The following is an 18936-nucleotide window of genomic DNA, read 5'->3' as shown; positions in this document are numbered from 1 at the left end:
GATGGTTTGCGCACTGGGGTCAGGCAGTTCTGAAAACAGGTCTCACTCCAACGAGTAATCTCGCACGGATCCCATCTGACTTCTGGAGAGTGTTGGTGGAGCCAGGGGCGTCCCAGGATGATATCCACCGTGGGTCCCTCCAGTACCAGAAAGGTGATGGTCTCCTCGTGCAAGCATCCGATTTGGAGTTTTAATGGGGGAGCTCAGTATTTGACTCTTCCACGCCCCAGCGGCTTTCCTTGGATGGTTTCGACTCGGAGCTCTCAGGGTTGCCGCCTCCGGGGGAGGTTGAGGTGGGTTAAGACGGCTTGGGAGATGAAGTTCCCCTAGGAGCCCGAGTCGACCAAGCCGGAGACTGTAACAGAGGAGTCTGGGGTGAGAAGTAGAACTGGCAGAAGTGACAAAGGGTACTCACCGCTGGGCGTGGAGGTCTCACGGGGCAATCCCTGATGTAGTGCCCCGGGGAAGCGCAGTATAGACACAGTGGAGCCGCGATGCAGCGTGCACACTCCGTGCGTGACAACCGAGCGGAGTCCACGAGCATGGGTTCTGGTACTGGAGGACCTGAGGCGGGTGAGGCTTGCTGGGGTGCGGTTTCATCCTCATGGCAGGCGGTAAGGCATTGCGAGATGTGTAAGGCGCGTTGCATGAAGCTCTCGAAGCCCACACTATCATCGTAGATCGCTATTTGAGCGCGCAGGCAAGGATTCAGTCCCAAGCGGTAAGTGCTCAGCTGGGCCGCCTCATTCCAGCCGCTAGTGGCAGCAAGGGTGCGGAATTCCAATGTGTAGTCGTCAACGGAGGCTTCCCTTTGACGCAGCCGTTACAGTCGGTCCGGGACGGAGATACGCCCCGTGGCGACTCCGAACACTTCCTTGAAGTGGTTGGTGAATGCATCGTAGGAGTTAATGATCACGCTCTGGGCATCCCAGATCGCCTTAGCCCATAGCAGCGCCTTACCGGACAGCAGGGAGGTGAGAAACGCCACTTTCGATCTCTCGGTGGTGAACTTCTGGGGCTGCATTTCTATGTAAAGAGAGACTTGGAGAAGAAAACCGCCACACTCAGCTGCATCACCCGCATAGGTAGATGGAATGGCCATGGGACTTACAGAGGCAGGCACGGGGGTTGGTACCGGCAGAAGGGAGGCACGGAGGGTATTGACCAATTCCTCCAACGTGTCGACGGCTGAGGGCGGCCGGGGCTCCATAACACACTTCGGTGTTGGTCCGGTCTTCTGTCAGCACACAGACTAGGAGACACGGAGGAATATGGTCAAACAGAGGTTTTTAATGAAAGTCACTGAGGAGAACCAGGAGGATAACGTGAGTGCAGCCAAGTGGTGAGTATCTCTAGCCGTGATCGAGGGAAGGGCTCAGGTGGTTGTGAGGATCCGAGGAACGGTGGAGAACAGGAGCGGTGGGAACTCTGGAGGTAAGTTAAACACACAAGGTTAGTAGTTGAGTCAGGCTAGGTTCGGGTAGTGAACGGTAGACCAGACGAGGAAGGATTGCGGGCAGCGTGTTGATATAGTGCAGGTGATTGGCTACAGCATGTGCGGGGAGTCAGAAGGCAGGTGACTGTGATCTTGTAAGCGTGGGTGCTGATGACTGGGGTGACTGTGATTCGCTGACAGCAGCACACTAACATCCTGCCCAGAACTGTCAAATATTAACTAAGTTAAAGACTTTGTTTGGAAAGTTTCTTCATATCACAGTGTGAGCAAACTAAACAAAAAATGGAATCAAGTCTTGCTTTTATATGTCTTTGGATATGCTTCTTTGTTTATGCTTCCACGTCAAATGGTAAGGTATTTATTTTTTTTAAAGAATTTGTAAATTATTACATACAAATTACGACAATAATATAATTTTCTAATGGTCAAACAGGTTGCTCTGAGATCCCAGTGGTAGAGAATGCAGAAGTTGCTATAAGCTCAAAAAAAAAACACTACTCTGATGGTGATACACTTGACTACAATTGCGGACATGGCTATACCTCTCTGATAAAAATCATCTATAAGTGCAGCAATAATGAATGGATTAAATTGCGTGGTGAAAAATGTTCACGTGGGTATACATGACACACAATTTATAAATCAGTGGACTGCCATTAAATACTTTAATGTCTAATTGTATGTGTTACCTGTAAAAGTAACCTGAGTATCTTATCATGTAATAATTTCCTTGGCTTTCAAAGGCTGAATTCTCAGAATTTTGAATTGTATCTTTTGCTTCTGATTCATCATAAGGCAAACGTTGTGAGACACCTGAAGATATTCCAAATGGCCGTTACACTATTGACAGTGGTAGAAACTTTGTTTTTGGAACAACCATCAAGTATATCTGCAACGATGGGTGAGTATGCAAGTTCATATTTAGACAGAGTTATCTGAAAAAGTAATCTTATGAGATGTATTTTTCAAGCTACCAGATAATGAGTCGATTTGACACCAGAACATGTCGGGATGGTGGATGGGACAATCAATTACCTGCATGTGAAGGTACTGAAAAAATTGCCTAAACTCTTAAAAATAAAGGTTTCACAAAAGGGTGTTTTCACAGCGATGCCATAGAAGAATCATTCTGGGTTCCCCAAAGAACCTTTTTTTGACGTGAAGAATATTTGAATAATCTTATGAAAATTTTCCACCATAAAGAACCTGGAATGTAATGGAAAGGTTCTTCGTGGAACCAAACATTCCAATAAAGAAGCTTTATTTCTAATAAAAAAAATATTTTGACAAAATGCAGGTGACATCAAATATTTCTTTACCTTATAAATATCCTGGGTGGCCTGATATAACCATAATGGCCATCTGAGCTCCTGAAATGTTTTTTTCTCTCTCTCTCTTTAGAGGTATCATGTGAACGAAAAACAGCAGAGGGAAACATCAGAGTGGAGGGACTCCCTGACCACCCTGAGGACTTGATACAATATGGACACAGGTTGAAATTTTCATGTGTTGGTCACGGACTGATTTTACGAGGACCGAAAGAAATCACCTGCCAGTCAAATGGGGAATGGAGCAGCGCATTTCCTAAATGTGTTGGTAAGGTCACAGATTGTAAAAAACTCACTACGAGTAAAGACTAAATTTCACGCTAGACAACAAAAAGTCTATCTTTAGTCAGAAACTAATAAAACATTAAATTTCGCTTGCCAATAACTGAGTTAGAGGCTAAGAAAAAATCTAGCATCTTGAACACTAAGTATTTGAGAGACTGGTTTCTTTGGTAGTGGGCAGGAATACAGGAACACTGAATGATCAATAAGGTGTCACGCATCTACATTATAAAAAAAAATGCTTGATTGACTGACGCTTTTTGTAAATATTTTCACATACTATTTTGCATATTGCAGCAAAATATTTTGAACAATGCTAAATTTTATATTATTTTATTATATATTTATTTTATATTTTACTAAAAACATATTGTTGTATAATATTGTTCATATTTGATAATATTATGCATCCTGTTTTATAATATTTCATATTTTATGGAATTTATTATATTATACATTTTATAATACTATTTTGTATAATGCTACATAAAATGCTGAGCAGTAATCAAAATAATTGGTTCACATACAGTAAATGAATCAAACTTCCTAATAGTAGAGATTTCATGCAACATCATCAGAAAACTTTGGTGACAGTTAGGAGTTTTCAGAGCCAAATGCTGCCCCTACTGGTAGATTATGTAACTACTAAATTCTAAATTCCATTATACCATATTCCTTTCCATGACACAAAAAAGAAACTGCCAATCAAACTTGCTCACCACCAAAATAACAAAGTAATGTAAATACTATAGGACAATCTCCCCTTTCTTAGGGCCCATTCTGAGGTGATGGTGTGGCATGAAATGACAGATCACCAAATACACTGACTTCAAGTCAAATAAATGTATTAAAGCAAGAGAAAAAAATAATGAAAGTAAGAATCAAACTAAGGAACTATAACGTCAAGGTGACCCAAGGACAAAATAACAAGCAAAACAAACTTAGAAAATAAAATATATAAATAATCTAATCAATAGAAAACAAAAATTACAGAAAAACTGACCTGCCTCCCTACAAATAAACAAATCACAAATAAGGTCAACAAAATAAATGGCAGGTCACTCCTATGCTCCGAAAGCATTAAAATAATACACAACAAATAAAAGTGGTCAATTCAAAGTTGACACAAAGCACAGAATATTTGAGATCACAAATTAATACAATTATAAATACGCAGTGTCTATTTAGACTAAGTGCAAATAGCTCGCCTTGTTGGCAAAGGCTATTTACACTAACTCCGCCCACCAACGTGTGATTGGGATAGTCAAGATTAAAAAAAAGACACTCATACCCCTTTTCCACCAAAGCAGTTCCAGGTGCTAGTTCAGAGCCAGTGCTATTGCCGGTTCTTAGTTGGTTCGACTGGCGAGCCCTTTAAGAACCGGTTGCTTTTCCACAGGCTAGAGAGCCAATACAGAGCCAGGGCTTACGTCACTGAATACGTTTCATGTTTCGGTTCACTAGCGCGGCACAACATGCTTGTTCGAGGTGCATCAGCGCCACGCAGATCGATCGATCAGCACAGAACACACTAAAGCACCGCGAGAGCGATCCAAAAGCATAAAGAGCCGATCTATCCCGGACAAGCCTAAACAAACTATCAGCTATGGCGGACGTTGCATTGCTATTGATGTTCATGGCTTTGAGAACCTACATCGGCATCCAAACACGGCGAATCAAACGTGTTAGCGTTTAGCTGCTATTTCAAATATGGAGGTCCAAATTTCTGTTCGTCTTGTTGGTCACAGTAACCCCGCCCCCGGACCCTGACGCAAGCAGTTCTTCCTTCTAGCCCAGCAATGTTTTGGTGCTACTTACGAACCTCTTTTACTGGTTCGGAGCTGGTGCTTTGGGTGTCGAAAAACAAAGAACCGGTTTGAAACTAGGCTCTGGCTCCGAACCAGCACTAGAACTGCCTTGGTGGAAAAGGGGTATCATTCAGTATTAGTTTCAGTGGCGTAGATAGTAAGGTGCATACTTTTTGACGCGATTGACCCAAGTTCGAATCTGCCTTTTGCCAAACTTTTTTCCTCCCTTTTCAAATCTTATATCGCATCGGTAAGGCATTTATTTTCAATAAAAATTAAGGAAATAATCAAAAAGTTGAAAAGAAAAGTATCAGGTGGGGTTAGGGTAGGTGTAGGGAGGGCTTAATTTTAAGGTGGCATCCATTTAATAATTTGAATTAAAACTATAATTTACACTCAATACGTTATTATTGCATACTGTTTTATAATGTACTACAATACTGAGGTGCAGATTATTGCCACTATTTGCAATAAGTAGTATAAATAGCAGAAAAGCTTGCTATTTTAACAGTGTAAATAGAATCTATAGCTATTTACTTACTTTTACTTTACTTTTAGTCATTTAGCAGATGCTTTTATCCAAAGCGACTTACAAATAAGAAAAAGTAACTAAAACTAAAAGTTAACACTCTGTAAATACTCTATACACACCCATTTAAGAAAATACAGAAATTAAATAAAATTGACAAATGCATACAACAACATTAGTGTAAATAGCACATCATTAAAAAATACTGCTATTTTCACTTAGTGTGAATAGAATCCATCGCTACTTGCACTTAGTAGAAAATAGCATCTACCGCATGATCTCTTGAGTGGAATATATACTGTATAGCCTATAGCGCAAGAAGTGCATATGAAGTTTTAGCTCAAAATATCGCACAAATAATTTTGTGCTTGTTAAAATTGACACTTTTAGGGTATGAGTCAAAACGTGCCATTTATGTGTTTGTCCCTTTAAATGCAAATGAGCTGGTGCTCCCGGCCCCCTTTTCAGAGGACGGTGGAGCTTCAAGGGCTCATGTTCACGTGTTGTGCCCATTTTCGACTCCCTGCCAAATTATTACCCCCCTCGTTGAAATTGCTACCTGATTGCCTAATCCTAACCCCACACCTAACCCTGAACCTACCAATACTAGGGGGGTAATAATCTGGCGGGGGTCAGAATTCAGCACAACACCGGCAACAACAAGTAGAACATGAATAAAGTTAGCTGTCATTAAATTGCTCTTCTCTGCGTTATTCCAGTAAATCAGAATCAGAATCAGAATGAGCTTTATTGCCAGGTATGTTTGCACATACAAGGAATTTGTTTTAGTGACAGTAGCTCCACAGTGCGACAGGACAGGACACAGATAATAAAGAATAAAAATAAAAAATAAAATAAATAATGTACAAATATACAAAAATGAACAATGTGCCAAATGGCACAAACACAATATACAAAATAGACAATTCGGTATGTACAGGTATGTTAGGTGCAAATTTGAAATGTGTGTAAAATAAAATAAAAAGTATGATAGTGTTGTGTGTTTCATGTTTATTGTTAAGAGTTCAAGTGTTCATGAGATGGATTGCCTGAGGGAAGAAACTGTTCCTATGTCTGATCGTTCTGGTGCACAGAGCTCTGTAGCGTCGACCAGAAGGTAACAGATCAAAGAGGGAGTGTGCTGAATGTAAGGGGTCCAGAGTGATTTTACCAGCCCTTTTGCTCACTTTTGCTGCAGGTGCTGGATGTGTATTTTCCCAGCCTCACTAGCTGCTGCCTGTCTGTCAGGAAGCTGTTGATCCACTGACAGACGGAGGTGGGCACGGAAAGCTAAGTTAGGGTGCTTTATCACCTGCCTCATTTAGTTCGGTTGAATCGCACTAGAGTTCGTTTTCCCTCTTGGTGCGGTTCGTTTGGGCAGGTGAGAAAGGAGCAATCGCACTCAGGTGCGCACCAAAAGGGGACCAAACAAGCATACCGAGACCTTCTTGAAGAGGTGGTCTCGGTACGCTTTCAAACGAACCGCTCCAGGGTGAGAACGTGATCCAACCTTAAACAGACCCAACCGCAAAAAGAACTGAGCATTTTTGGACTAAACCAGCTGCTGTAGTCAGCTGCGCTGTGCATTATAGGACGAGGAAGTGTTTGTTGACAGTTTGCAGTTTAGCATGGCAGGTCGCGGACAAACTTGGGGTTGTGAGGAGGTGCGGAGCCTCAAAATAGCAGTGTGCTGTCTGCTGTATTTTACTCCGGTCTTTGTTTACTTCCAGGAGCACCGTTGGAATTTTCACGCACGCTCTTTCTGACCAATCGAAAAGCAGTTTAGGGAATGCGTTCAAAAACACATCTAGCCAACAAGTGAAGCAGATGTTGTCACGTGACTGCATTTTGGTTCGTTTCAGCTGGTTCGGACCAGAGCAAACAGTGTGGTGTGAAAAGGAACCAAAACGGCTAAAAATAGCTACAATTTTTTGCCTTTGGTCTGGACCAAATGAACCGAACTACAGATGTGAAAGCACCCTTAGTTTGACTAAGCACCCTTAGTCCACAAACAGGATCCTCACATAAGTACCTGGTCTGTCTAGGTGTTGCAGTGTGTAATGCAGTCCCACGTTGACTGCATCATCCACAGACCTGTTTGCTCTGCTGGCAAACTGCAGGGGGTCCAGTGATGTCCTTCAGATAAGCCAAAACCAGTTTTTCAAATGACTTCATGACCACAGATGTTAGAGCCACAGGTCTGTAGTCGTTAAGTCCTGTTATCTTGGGTTTCTTTGGGACGGGGATTATGGTGGAGCGTTTGAAGCATGAGGGGATTTCACACAGCTCCAGTGATCTGTTGAAGATCTGTGTGAAGATGGGGGCCAGCTGATAAGCACAGGATTTCAGACAGGCTGGTGTCACACCGTCTGGGCCTGGTGCCTTCCTTCTCTTGTTCTTTTTGAAGACCTGGCGCCCGTCATCTTCTCTTATCTGCAGTTCAGGTATGGGGGAGAGGGGGGTTGCAGGATGTGTGAATGGTGTTTTTTCAAACCTACAATAGAACTCATTAAGATTTTCTGCCAGTTGTTGATTCTTCACAGTGCTGGGGGATGGTGTCTTGTAATTGGTGATGCCTTTTAGACTTTTCCACACTGAAGCCGTGTCACTGGAAGAGAACTGGATCTTTAACTTATCAGAATAATTCCTCTTTGACACTCTGATCTCCTTTTCCAATGTGTATTTGGCCTGTTTATACAATACTCTGTCCCCATTCCTGTAAGCATCTTCTTTGACCTGACGGAGCTGTCTGAGTTTTGCAGTGAACCACGGTTTGTCGTTGTTATAAGTTAGATGAGTCCTGGTAGGAATGCACATATCCTCACAGAAACTTATATAAGATGTTACAGTCTCTGTGAGCTCGTCCAGATCATTTGCAGCAGCTTCAAAAACACTCCAGTCAGTAAGGTCGAGACAGGCTTGTAAAACCCACTCTGTCTCATTAGTTCATCTCTTTACAGTCCTTAATACAGGTTTAACAGATTTAAGTTTCTGCCTGTAGGTTGGAAAAAGATGGACCAAACAGTGATCAGAGAGTCCTAAGGCTGCCCGTGGAACCGAGTGATATGCGTCCTTTATTGTTGTGTAACAGTGATCCAATATATTACTGTCTCTGGTGGGACATGTAACATGCTGTCTGTATTTTGGCAATTCGCGGGAGAGATTTGCTTTATTAAAGTCCCCGAGAATTATTAAAACAGAGTCTGGGTCTTGTTGTTCTGTGTCTGTGATCTGATCAGTGAGTTTCTGTAAAGCTGTGCTCACGTGCGCTTGCGGTGGAATGTAGACACTCACGAGAATGAACGAGCAGAACTCCCGCGGCGAATAGAAATGTTTACAGTTGATGAAAAGCGTTTCTAGATGAACAGCATATCTTCTTTAACACAGTTACATCTGTACACCACCTGTCATTGATGTAGAAGCATGTCCCGCCGGCGTGCGATTTCCCCGTTGAATCTGCGTCGCAATCTGCTCTGATCAGCGTGAAATTAGGCAGATGTAAGGCGCTGTCTGGAATGGTGTCGTTCAGCCAGGTTTCCGTTAAACACAGAGCAGCAGAGTTTGAAAAGTCCTCGTTAAACCGGGAAAGAAGGAGTTTGTCCGGTTTGTTGGGTAGAGAGCGGTGATTCGCCAGATGGATGCTAGGCAACGCCGTTCGATATCCACGCTGTCTGAGCGCCCCGTCTGCGCATCCTGAAGCGTCTAAACAGTGCTGCAGCACCACCGACAACTACTATGTTCAGCAAAACATCCGAATAATCGAAAACCGGTTGGAGATTTTGTGGTGTGTTCTGCCGAATGTTCAGCAGTTCTTCGTTGGTGAAACTGATCGTGTTAGACAAACAAAAAACAGGAAAAACTAACAAAAACACTAAAACAACTGGAGAGCCAAGCACAATGGCTGCCATGCGCGGCACCATCTTGTTTTTATTCTCTAACAGAGTTTTAGAGTTTTAAAACTTTAACACCTATCTTTTAATAATGATTCAATTGTATTATACACAGGTCTGTTGCTATTCAAAACAGAAAAACATAAATTGATTTGTTAAAATAACAGAAAACACATTTTAGTTCAATTAAAAACAGAGAGCTCTTTTCTAAACACTGTTGTCATGAACTGTCTTAAAACGAAAAACCTTCATACAAAAAGAAAAAAGTGTGCACAAGTTAACAAATTCATCAGCACACCCAGCAGCCTCAGCAAAACCTTTTGCTCATTCAAGTGCACTACTAGGCCTATTTAATCTGGCAATGAATTCTTAAAATCCTCAACTAAAACAAGTTCATGAAGTTGCTCACAACTAGTCGTTTTTCTGGACTGGCACCACTTATCAAAGAAAACACACTTTTCATGTGCATACTCGACAACAGTTTGATTGCCAGTTTTCTTACGCAAACAACATTTTTGATGATAAGCTTTGGGGACAAACTCTTAGGCCCTTAACACAACAGACTATCATCAAAATATAAAGCAGAGCACACTTCCTGAGCCTTTCCAGTTAAACGTCACTGTAAGAAAAGAGGCCAGACCTCTTTTGGCCAGCACAAAACCACAGCATTGCACTCAAAAGCACCAAAATATGAATCTACCTCAGCCTCTGTAAACGGTGGCATGATGTTGATTTGTCTACTAACATCATAATCTGAAGTTGCAGAAGGCATAGGCAATGAAGAATTAGAGGCCTGATGTAAATCCTGACCAATCTCAATAGGAGGTTGTGTTTTACTGGGCAGCCTGCGACCAGCCTGTGTCTCCAACTGACACTGCCTAAATCACAAAGGTTGTGTAGTGTGCTCTTGACTCTTAATTTCCAAATCAAGCTTTTTTTTCCTTTTTTTTTTAAATTGGACAGCAATTTGAAATCTTCTGTACCTAATCCAGTAAGTGAACAAAGCACATCACCACTTGAGTCCTTTATCTCACTCGTATCGTCCTCTACACCCTAACATTTATTTATAATGCCTGTCTGAATTTATATATTATTTTTGTTCATTTTCTATAAAAGTTTATTGACCATAAAACTCAAATGTGGGTCTAAATCTGAAGTAAAGTTAGCTGTCATTAAACTGCTCTGCTCTGCTTTATTCCAGTAAAACTGTAACCATTTTGTTTTAATAATGATTGAATTTTATTTCTTCATTTGCAGAAGTTACCTGTGAGGGGGAACAACTCATCAATGTTGACATTTTAACTGGACATCCAGGTATTGTTTCACCTTATAAACCTGGACATGTTTTAGTTTTTCGCTGCACTGATGTGAACCGGAAGATGCAAGGACAACGAATAATTGAATGCCTGTCAAATGGAGAATGGGATCACCCATATCCGAAATGTGAAGGTATGAAACAATACTGTAATCATATTATTTGCTTTAAACATTTTGCAAAATGTATAATGTATAAAAATATATTAATTATATTACTCATACAAAAAAGTGAAAGGCAACATTAACATCTGTGTGTTATTCATTAAAACATCATTCTTACATCAATTATTCACACATGAACCCTGTCCCAAACTGGCAATGACTAGAAGATTTTGTTCAATGTCTTTCTTCATCTCTTAGTGAGTTGATTAAAAACTGACTAGCCCCAGTCAGCAAAAAAAATATACATCAAAAAATAAAAATATTGTATGCTGGTACAGTATGGCATTAATCATTGTGGCTGTTGTGCAAAGTTAATTTCGTGAACCTTTAGGTTTAATACTTGACCTTGTATATTAAGACAAATGACAACTTCTGATGAAAGGATAAATACGTCCACATGCAGAACACTGAAATGACTAGAATATCTTCGTTCTCTAGATGTAACGTCCTTTTTTTTAATCCATCAGGCTTGTTCTTAAAGGGTGCTGTTATGTCCTCAGTACTATTAATCAAAAGGTAACACAGGTCTGTTGCTATTCAAAACAGAAAAAAAAAATTATTTGTTAAAATAACAGAAAACACATTTTAGTTGGTTCAATTAAAAATAGAAAGCTCTTATCTAAACACTGTTGTCATGAAATGTCTTAAAACGAAAAACCTTCATACAAAAAGAAAAAAGTGTGCACAAGTTAACAAATTCATCAGCACACCCAGCAGCCTCAGCAAAACCTTTTGCTCATTCAAGTGCACTACTAGGCCTATTTAATCTGGCAATGAATTCTTAAAATCCTCAACTAAAACAAGTTCATGAAGTTGCTCACAACTAGTCGTTTTTCTGGACTGGCACCACTTATCAAAGAAAACACACTTTTCATGTGCATACTCGACAACAGTTTGATTGCCAGTTTTCTTACGCAAACAACATTTTTGATGATAAGCTTTGTGGACAAGCTCATAGGCCATTAACACAACAGACTATATATAGAGATATAAAGCAGAGCACACTTCCTGAGCCTTTCCAGTTAAACGTCACTGTAAGAAAAGAGGCCAGACCTCTTTTGGCCAGCACAAAACCACAGCATTGCACTCAAAAGCACCAAAATATGAATCTACCTCAGCCTCTGTAAACGGTGGCATGAGGTTGATTTGTCTACTAACATCATAATCTGAAGTTGCAGAAGGCATAGGCAATGAAGAATTAGAGGCCTGATGTAAATCCTGACCAATCTGAATAGGAGGTTGTGTCTTACTGGGCAGCCTGCGACCAGCCTGTGTCTCCAACTGACACTGCCTAAATCACAAAGGTTGTGTAGTGTGCTCTTGACTCTTAATTTCCAAATCAAGCTTCTTTTTTTTTTTTTAATTGGACAGCGTGTTTTAAATCTTCTGTACCTAATCCAGTAAGTGAACAAAGCACATCACCACTTGAGTCCTTTATCTCACTCGTATCTTCCTCTACACCCTAACATTTATTTATAATGCCTGTCTGAATTTATATATTATTTTTGTTCATTTTCTATAAAAGTTCATTGACCATAAAACTCAAATGTGGGTCTAAATCTGAAGTAAAGTTAGCTGTCATTAAACTGCTCTGCTCTGCTTTATTCCAGTAAAACTGTAACCATTTTGTTTTAATAATGATTTAATTTTATTTCTTCAGCTACAGAAATTACCTGTGAGGGGGAACAACTCATCAATGTTGACATTTTAACTGGACATCCAGGTATTGTTTCACCTTATAAACCTGGACATGTTTTAGTTTTTCGCTGCACTGATGTGAATCTGAAGATGCAAGGACAACGAATAATTGAATGCCTGTCAAATGGAGAATGGGATCACCCATATCCGAAATGTGAAGGTATGAAACAATACTGTAATCATATTATTTGCTTTAAACATTTTTACAAAATGTTGAGATGTTTATGTATAATGTATAAAAAATAGGAATTATATTCTTGATACAAAAAAGTGAAAGAAGTAAAATTAAAAAAAGATAATGACAATGTTAAAGGTGCACTAAGCAATTTTTGCCAAATGATGTTGATATTTGAAAGTACCAAAATAAACACGCCCATACCCCAAAAGGACCTCGCCCTATTTTGAAATCTCCGCCCCCACATGTACGTACAAAACCCTGGCATAATGACGATCATGGAAACAAGCGAAGATGACACACAAACATATTCAGACAAAAGCCAACACAGATAAGTTGTGTGAAATGAATCAAAATCAATGTTACTCACCTATAAAGAAGAAACAACCTCAGCGTAAGATTCCAGGCCTTCCTGCTCCTTGTGTTCTCTCCACTGCTGGAAAGCTGCTCCAATATTTACGTGGGTCTTACCTCTTGCCTGATCATTTTGTTTCTCTGATATTTTCCTTTTTTTTATCTGCCATCTCTCTCTATCTATAGTCGATCTGCTAATATCTGTCCTGTGCACTCAAATTGAGCGCTCTCTCCTCACTATCAATACAAGGCACGCCCCCTTACTGCTGATTGGCTACAAGTGTGTTTTGGGACCTGGTCCGAGGCTGTGGTCAAAAGTTTTTCAAAAATTGCTTAGTGCGCCTTTAACATCTATGCATTATTCATTTTTAAAAAATAATTCACACATCAAACATTCATGTATAAACCCTGTCCCAAACTGGCAATGGATTCTTTAAAGGGGTCATATGATATTTTTTTAAAGATCATTATTTTGTGTATTTGGTGTAACAGAATATGTTGACATCCTTTAATGTTCAAAAAACACATTATTTTTCAAATACTGTACATTATTGTAGGTCCTCTATGCCCCGCCTCTCTCAAACGCTTCGCTTTCCCTCCTTCCAACAAGCACAGTCTGCTCTGATTGGCTAGCTTACACAGTGCATTGTGATTGGCCGAACACCACAAGCACACGTCGGAAATGTAACGCCCCTTTCCATAATCGCGAGCTTTAGCTTTCAAAATAAATGTAAAGACAGTTAATTATGTCCTTAGTTTGACCATCAGTTCAAGCCGGAGAGGGGTACAGAGTCGCGTGACAGACAGTGATGATGCTCGTATATATATTTGCAGTACACAAGCCGCGGTTGTATGACCGTGTCTCCCTCTCTCACACACGCGAGCACACACTCACACACAACGTGCAAAACTCTGCATTTGAACAGGCAATAGCAAATACTTAAACTAATATCAAAACATACTTGTAGTCGCTGATTCAGAAGCGCCAGATTGTCATAGCTAAGTCAGAATTACCTCCTCTCCAAGGTTCACGAAACGGTTGTCCATAAAATGCTGTTGTGTTGTAAGTAATCTTAATGATTCCTAAATGCATCTACTTTCGGAAGGCCAAATAAAGTGCTTTTGCCTAGAAACACACAGCATCTCCCTGTCATGGCTGCATCAACATTACTGCAGTTACTGAAACCATGCCTTCTTTCTTTGTGTGAACATTTGGGCGGCATTACGCAAATATTTCCACATCTTGATGTAGAGATGTGGGGGCGTGTTTGAATGAGCCGTTTTAGGAGGGCGTGGCAGAGTCTTAACTTTGATAAGAATATCTCTTTGGTTTTGAGACTTAAGTCTTTGCAACTTCAGGGATCTTATCTATGCACAATCAGCTTGTAACACTCCAAAGAGAAAGGAAAACTTGAAATCACATCATATGACCCCTTTAAAAATGTTTTGTTTGGTGTCTTTCTGCATCTCTTAGTAAGTTGATTAACAGCTGACTAGCTCCAGTCTCCACTATACAGCAAGAAATTAAAATCTGACATACAGTTGGGCATTGAGTTAATTTTGTGAACTTATATGATTCTCATTTGTGAGCTTTAGTCAACCATTTGGAGTAAAAAAAGTTCAACCCAGAGGGAAAAACTATTTTCAGAGATGGATGGTGATGACCTCACTGCATGTTATTAAAAACATTTGAATCTTGTTTCAGAGAGTAGTTGTGAAGTTCCACGTGACCAGCATGTGTCTAGAACATACAACCACTTCAGAGGAGATATGAAACTGGGAACAAAACAATATTACTATTGCGAGTCTGGGTATGAGAAAATGGCAGAAGAGGCCACGTGTACAGAAGACGGATGGACACCAAAACCACTGTGTGCTAGTAAGTTCTGCTATTAAATCTTACATTATGCAAATGAATGAAATTGGGAGCAATAAATGAATAAGTAAATAAATAATTAAATAAATAAATAATAAATTTGTACAGTTGTGAGTCTAATATATACTATTTTTCAAAATATCTCTTCAACACATTAAAACTTTTTCTTAAACATTTTATTAAAATTACCTTATTCTCATATTAGACATTTACTAATGCCACGTTTTCTTAGTGATGACAGTCTCAAGGAAATGTGGGCCACTGCCATTTCGTGATGACCTCACTGCATGTTATTAAAAGCATGTGAATCTTGTTTCAGAGAGTAGTTGTGAAGTTCCACGTGACCAGCATGTGTATAGCCCAGATTCTTACTTCAGAGGAGATATGAAACTGGGAACAAAACAATATTACTATTGCGAGTCTGGGTATGAGAAAATGGCAGACGAGGCCACATGTACACGAGAAGGATGGACACCAAAACCACTGTGTGCTAGTATGTTCTGCTATTAATAGGATACTCCACCCCAAAATGAAAATTTTGTCATTAATCACTTACCCCCATGTCGTTCCAAAAGCATAAAAGCTTCGTTCGTCCTCGGATCACAATTTAAGATATTTTGGATGAAAACCAGGAGGCTTGTGACTGTACCATTGACTGCCAAGTAAATTACACTGTCAAGGCACAAAAAAGTATAAAAAAACATCATCAAAATACTCCATCTGCCATCAGTGGTTCAATCTGAATTTTATGAAGCGACGAGAATACTTTTTGTACACAAAGAAAATAAAAATAACATGTATTCAACAATTCGTCTCCTCTCTGTCTCTCTGTGTCAGCGTAGCGCCATTTTGGAGAGTAGCCGATGGACGCAAAGTGCGTACGCTATTCTCTGTCATCAGTAACGCAAATCGATATGTATTGTACATTTATTTATGCTTTGATTTGAACAGAAACTGCGTATCCATGCGTTACTGATGACAGAAAATAGCGTACGCACTTTGCGTCCATCGGCTACTCTCCAAAATGGCGCTACGCTGACACAGAGAGAAGACGAGGAGACGAATTGCTGAATAAATGTCATTATTTCTATTTTCTTTGCATAAAAGAAGTATTCTCATCGTTTCATAAAGTTCAGATTGAACACTGATGGCAGATGTACTATTTTGATTACGTTTTTTTATACTTTTCTGTGCCTTGACAGTGTAATTTACTTGGCAGTCAATGGGACAATCACAAGCCTCCTGGTTTTCATCCAAAATATCTTAAATTGTGTTCCGAGGACGAACAAAGCTTTTATGGGTTTGGAATGACATGGGGGCAAGTGATTAATGACAAAATTTTCATTTTGGGGTGGAGTATCCCTTTAAATCTCAAAATATGCAATGAATTAAATTGGGAGCAATAAATAAATAAGTAAATAAATAATAAAGTTGTACAGTTGTGAGTCTAATATATATAATATACTATGTTTTAGAATATATCTTCAACACATTAAATCTTTTTCTTAAACATTTCATTAAAATGACCTCATTCTCATATTAGAGATTTACTAATGCCACATTTTCTTAGTGATGACAGTCTCAAGGAAATGTGGGCCACTGCCATTTAGTGATGACCTCACTGCATGTTATTAAAAGCATGTGAATCTTGTTTCAGAGAGTAGTTGTGAAGTTCCACGTGACCAGCATGTGTCTAGCCCAGGTCATTACTTCAGAGAAGATACGAAACTGGGAACAAAACTATATTACTATTGTGAGTCTGGGTATGAGAAAATGGCAGAAGAGGCCACATGTACAGAAGACGGATGGACACCAAAACCACTGTGTGCTAGTAAGTTCTGCTATTAAATCTTAAAATATCTAAATGAATAAAATTGGGAGCAATAAATAAGTAAATAAATAAATAAAAATGTTGTACAGTTGTGAGTCTAATATATATATATATATATATATATATATATATATATATATATATATATATATATATATATATACTATTTTTTTAGAATATCTCTTCAATACATTAAATCTTTTTCTTAAACATTTCATTAAAATGACCTTATTCTCATATTAGAGATTTACCTATGCCACGTTTTCTTAGTGATGACAGTCTCAGCAAAATGTGGGGCACTGCCATTTGATGATGAATTCACTGGATGTTATTAAAAACACGTGAATCTTGTTTCAGAGAGTGGTTGTAAAGTTCCACGTGACCAGCATGTGTCTAGAACATACAATTACTTCAGAGAAGATATGAAACTGGGATCAAAACAATATTACACTTGTGAGTCTGGGTATGAGAAAATGGCAGAAGAGGCCACATGTACACGAGAAGGATGGACACCAAAACCACTGTGTGCTAGTAAGTTCTGCTATTAAATCTCACAATATGCAAATTAATGAAATCGGGAGCTAAATAATTAATAAAATTGTACAGTTATGAGAGCCTAATATATAAAATATACTATTTTTAGAACATGTCTTCAAAACATAAAAACTTTTTCTTAAACATTTTTTACCTCGTTCTCATATTAGAGATTTACTAATGCCACATTTTCTTAGTGATGACAGTCTCAGCGAAATGTGGGCCACCACCACAAGTGAACAATTCAGATACAGTAGAAATGACAAAAAAGGAATACAATACAAGGGAGAAAGTTGAATACAGATGCTTTAATAAATACACACTGGATCAGCAACACCCTTTCACCAAATACTTGACCTGTCAGCAAGGCCAGTGGAGAGGAAATATCAAGTGTTTAAGTAAGTATGAACACACTTAAATAAATATAATGTAGGTTGTGATGATTAGTTAATGAATGTATATTGTGACTCTGACAGTGACATGCTGGGTTTATTTCAGAGCCCTGTACATTGACGAGGGAGTTAATGGCTGAAAGAGGTATAGGTTTGGCCTATGTTAATCAACGTAAGATGTTCGCAAAACATAATGATCACATCACATTTGTGTGTCTGAGGGGCAAAGTTTCAGTAGGTATTACTGACTTCAGAACAAAGTGTAATGATGGAGAGATGACTTTGCCCGAATGTGTGCAACAGTGAGAATAAAACATAGATGGAGCATCAGCTGTACAATTAAGCAAAAAACAAATGAGCAGATCAAAATAAACCATTTTATCCCAAATCAATTTGTCTGTTTTGGATTTCTTGCAAGAAAAAGAAAAAAGCAAACAAACAAAAAACTAAAGAAGTACTAAATATAAAATTTTTAGATGTGCAAGTATGAAAATTATATTAACCCTTCATTTTTTTTCTATATACTGCAAGTCAGTGCATGTATTTTACTCATTGAACAGCCAAATTAAAAATGTATAACCAGGGATGCAAACTCATCAAGGGGGAAAAAAGTGATAAAGACGGTTGTGCTCAATAGCTGTGCAGTAAAATTCACTTTAAAGATTAATTTTCCAATTATGAAGATGTCATGGGGAAAAAAATGTGCCAAAAATGGGTGTCCTGGTGGAAAACAAAGACTTTTAAGATCGAAATGACACGTCGGCGCCAATATAGCCTCATGGGCAGTTACGGGCATCCCAAGTTCGAGTCCCAGCCCATTGGGACCTTTCCCAATCCCATCCCCTTTTCTGTCTCTCACTTCACTTCCTGTCAATACTTAACTGCCCTATCACAATAAAGGCCTAAATGTAGTTGGAAGCAGAAGATCATTCATTAGCTCAGTTCAGGGTATCTGCAGGATTTTTAAGCTCAAATTTAAGACTTTTTAAGACCTGAACAATTTAACAAAAATAATTACTCATAACTCGAAAACTGTTGGAGAGTGAAAAGGTTGGTATCGTTTGATAGAAATTTTTATAAATATATATTGTAGCGTAATAAAAACATAATATTAATATGTAATTTAAAGAAATAGTTTAATTTAGCTCAAAGGGAATAATTTATGATTTTATAGGGATTTGAACAGAATCACTGTTACGGCGATTCACTGAACGAGCCGCATAACTCCGCACTGGATATTAAAATCCAAAATACAGTGAAAACACTATTAAATAGCAAAGTAACAAGATCGGCAGATTAAGACA

General features: G+C 39.2%; 1 protein-coding gene across 1 annotated transcript; it reads left to right on the top strand.

Moving 5' to 3' along the window:
* Positions 1-1627: 1627 nt before the first annotated feature.
* cfhl4 (complement factor H like 4) lies at positions 1628-18020 on the top strand. Its single transcript, XM_079413049.1, has 13 exons — positions 1628-1805; positions 1890-2069; positions 2252-2357; positions 2427-2503; positions 2858-3052; positions 10551-10742; positions 12433-12630; positions 14705-14878; positions 15195-15368; positions 16533-16706; positions 17064-17237; positions 17438-17638; positions 17739-18020. The coding sequence occupies exons 1-13, from the start codon at positions 1739-1741 to the stop codon at positions 17936-17938; spliced, it is 2112 nt and encodes a 703-aa protein (XP_079269175.1). The 5' UTR covers positions 1628-1738; the 3' UTR covers positions 17939-18020.
* The last annotated feature ends 916 nt before the right edge of the window (positions 18021-18936 follow it).

This window comes from Barbus barbus, assembly GCF_936440315.1.
Source record: "Barbus barbus genome assembly, chromosome: 49".
NCBI lineage: Eukaryota > Metazoa > Chordata > Actinopteri > Cypriniformes > Cyprinidae > Barbus > Barbus barbus.
This window is presented reverse-complemented; position numbering and strand designations above follow the sequence as displayed.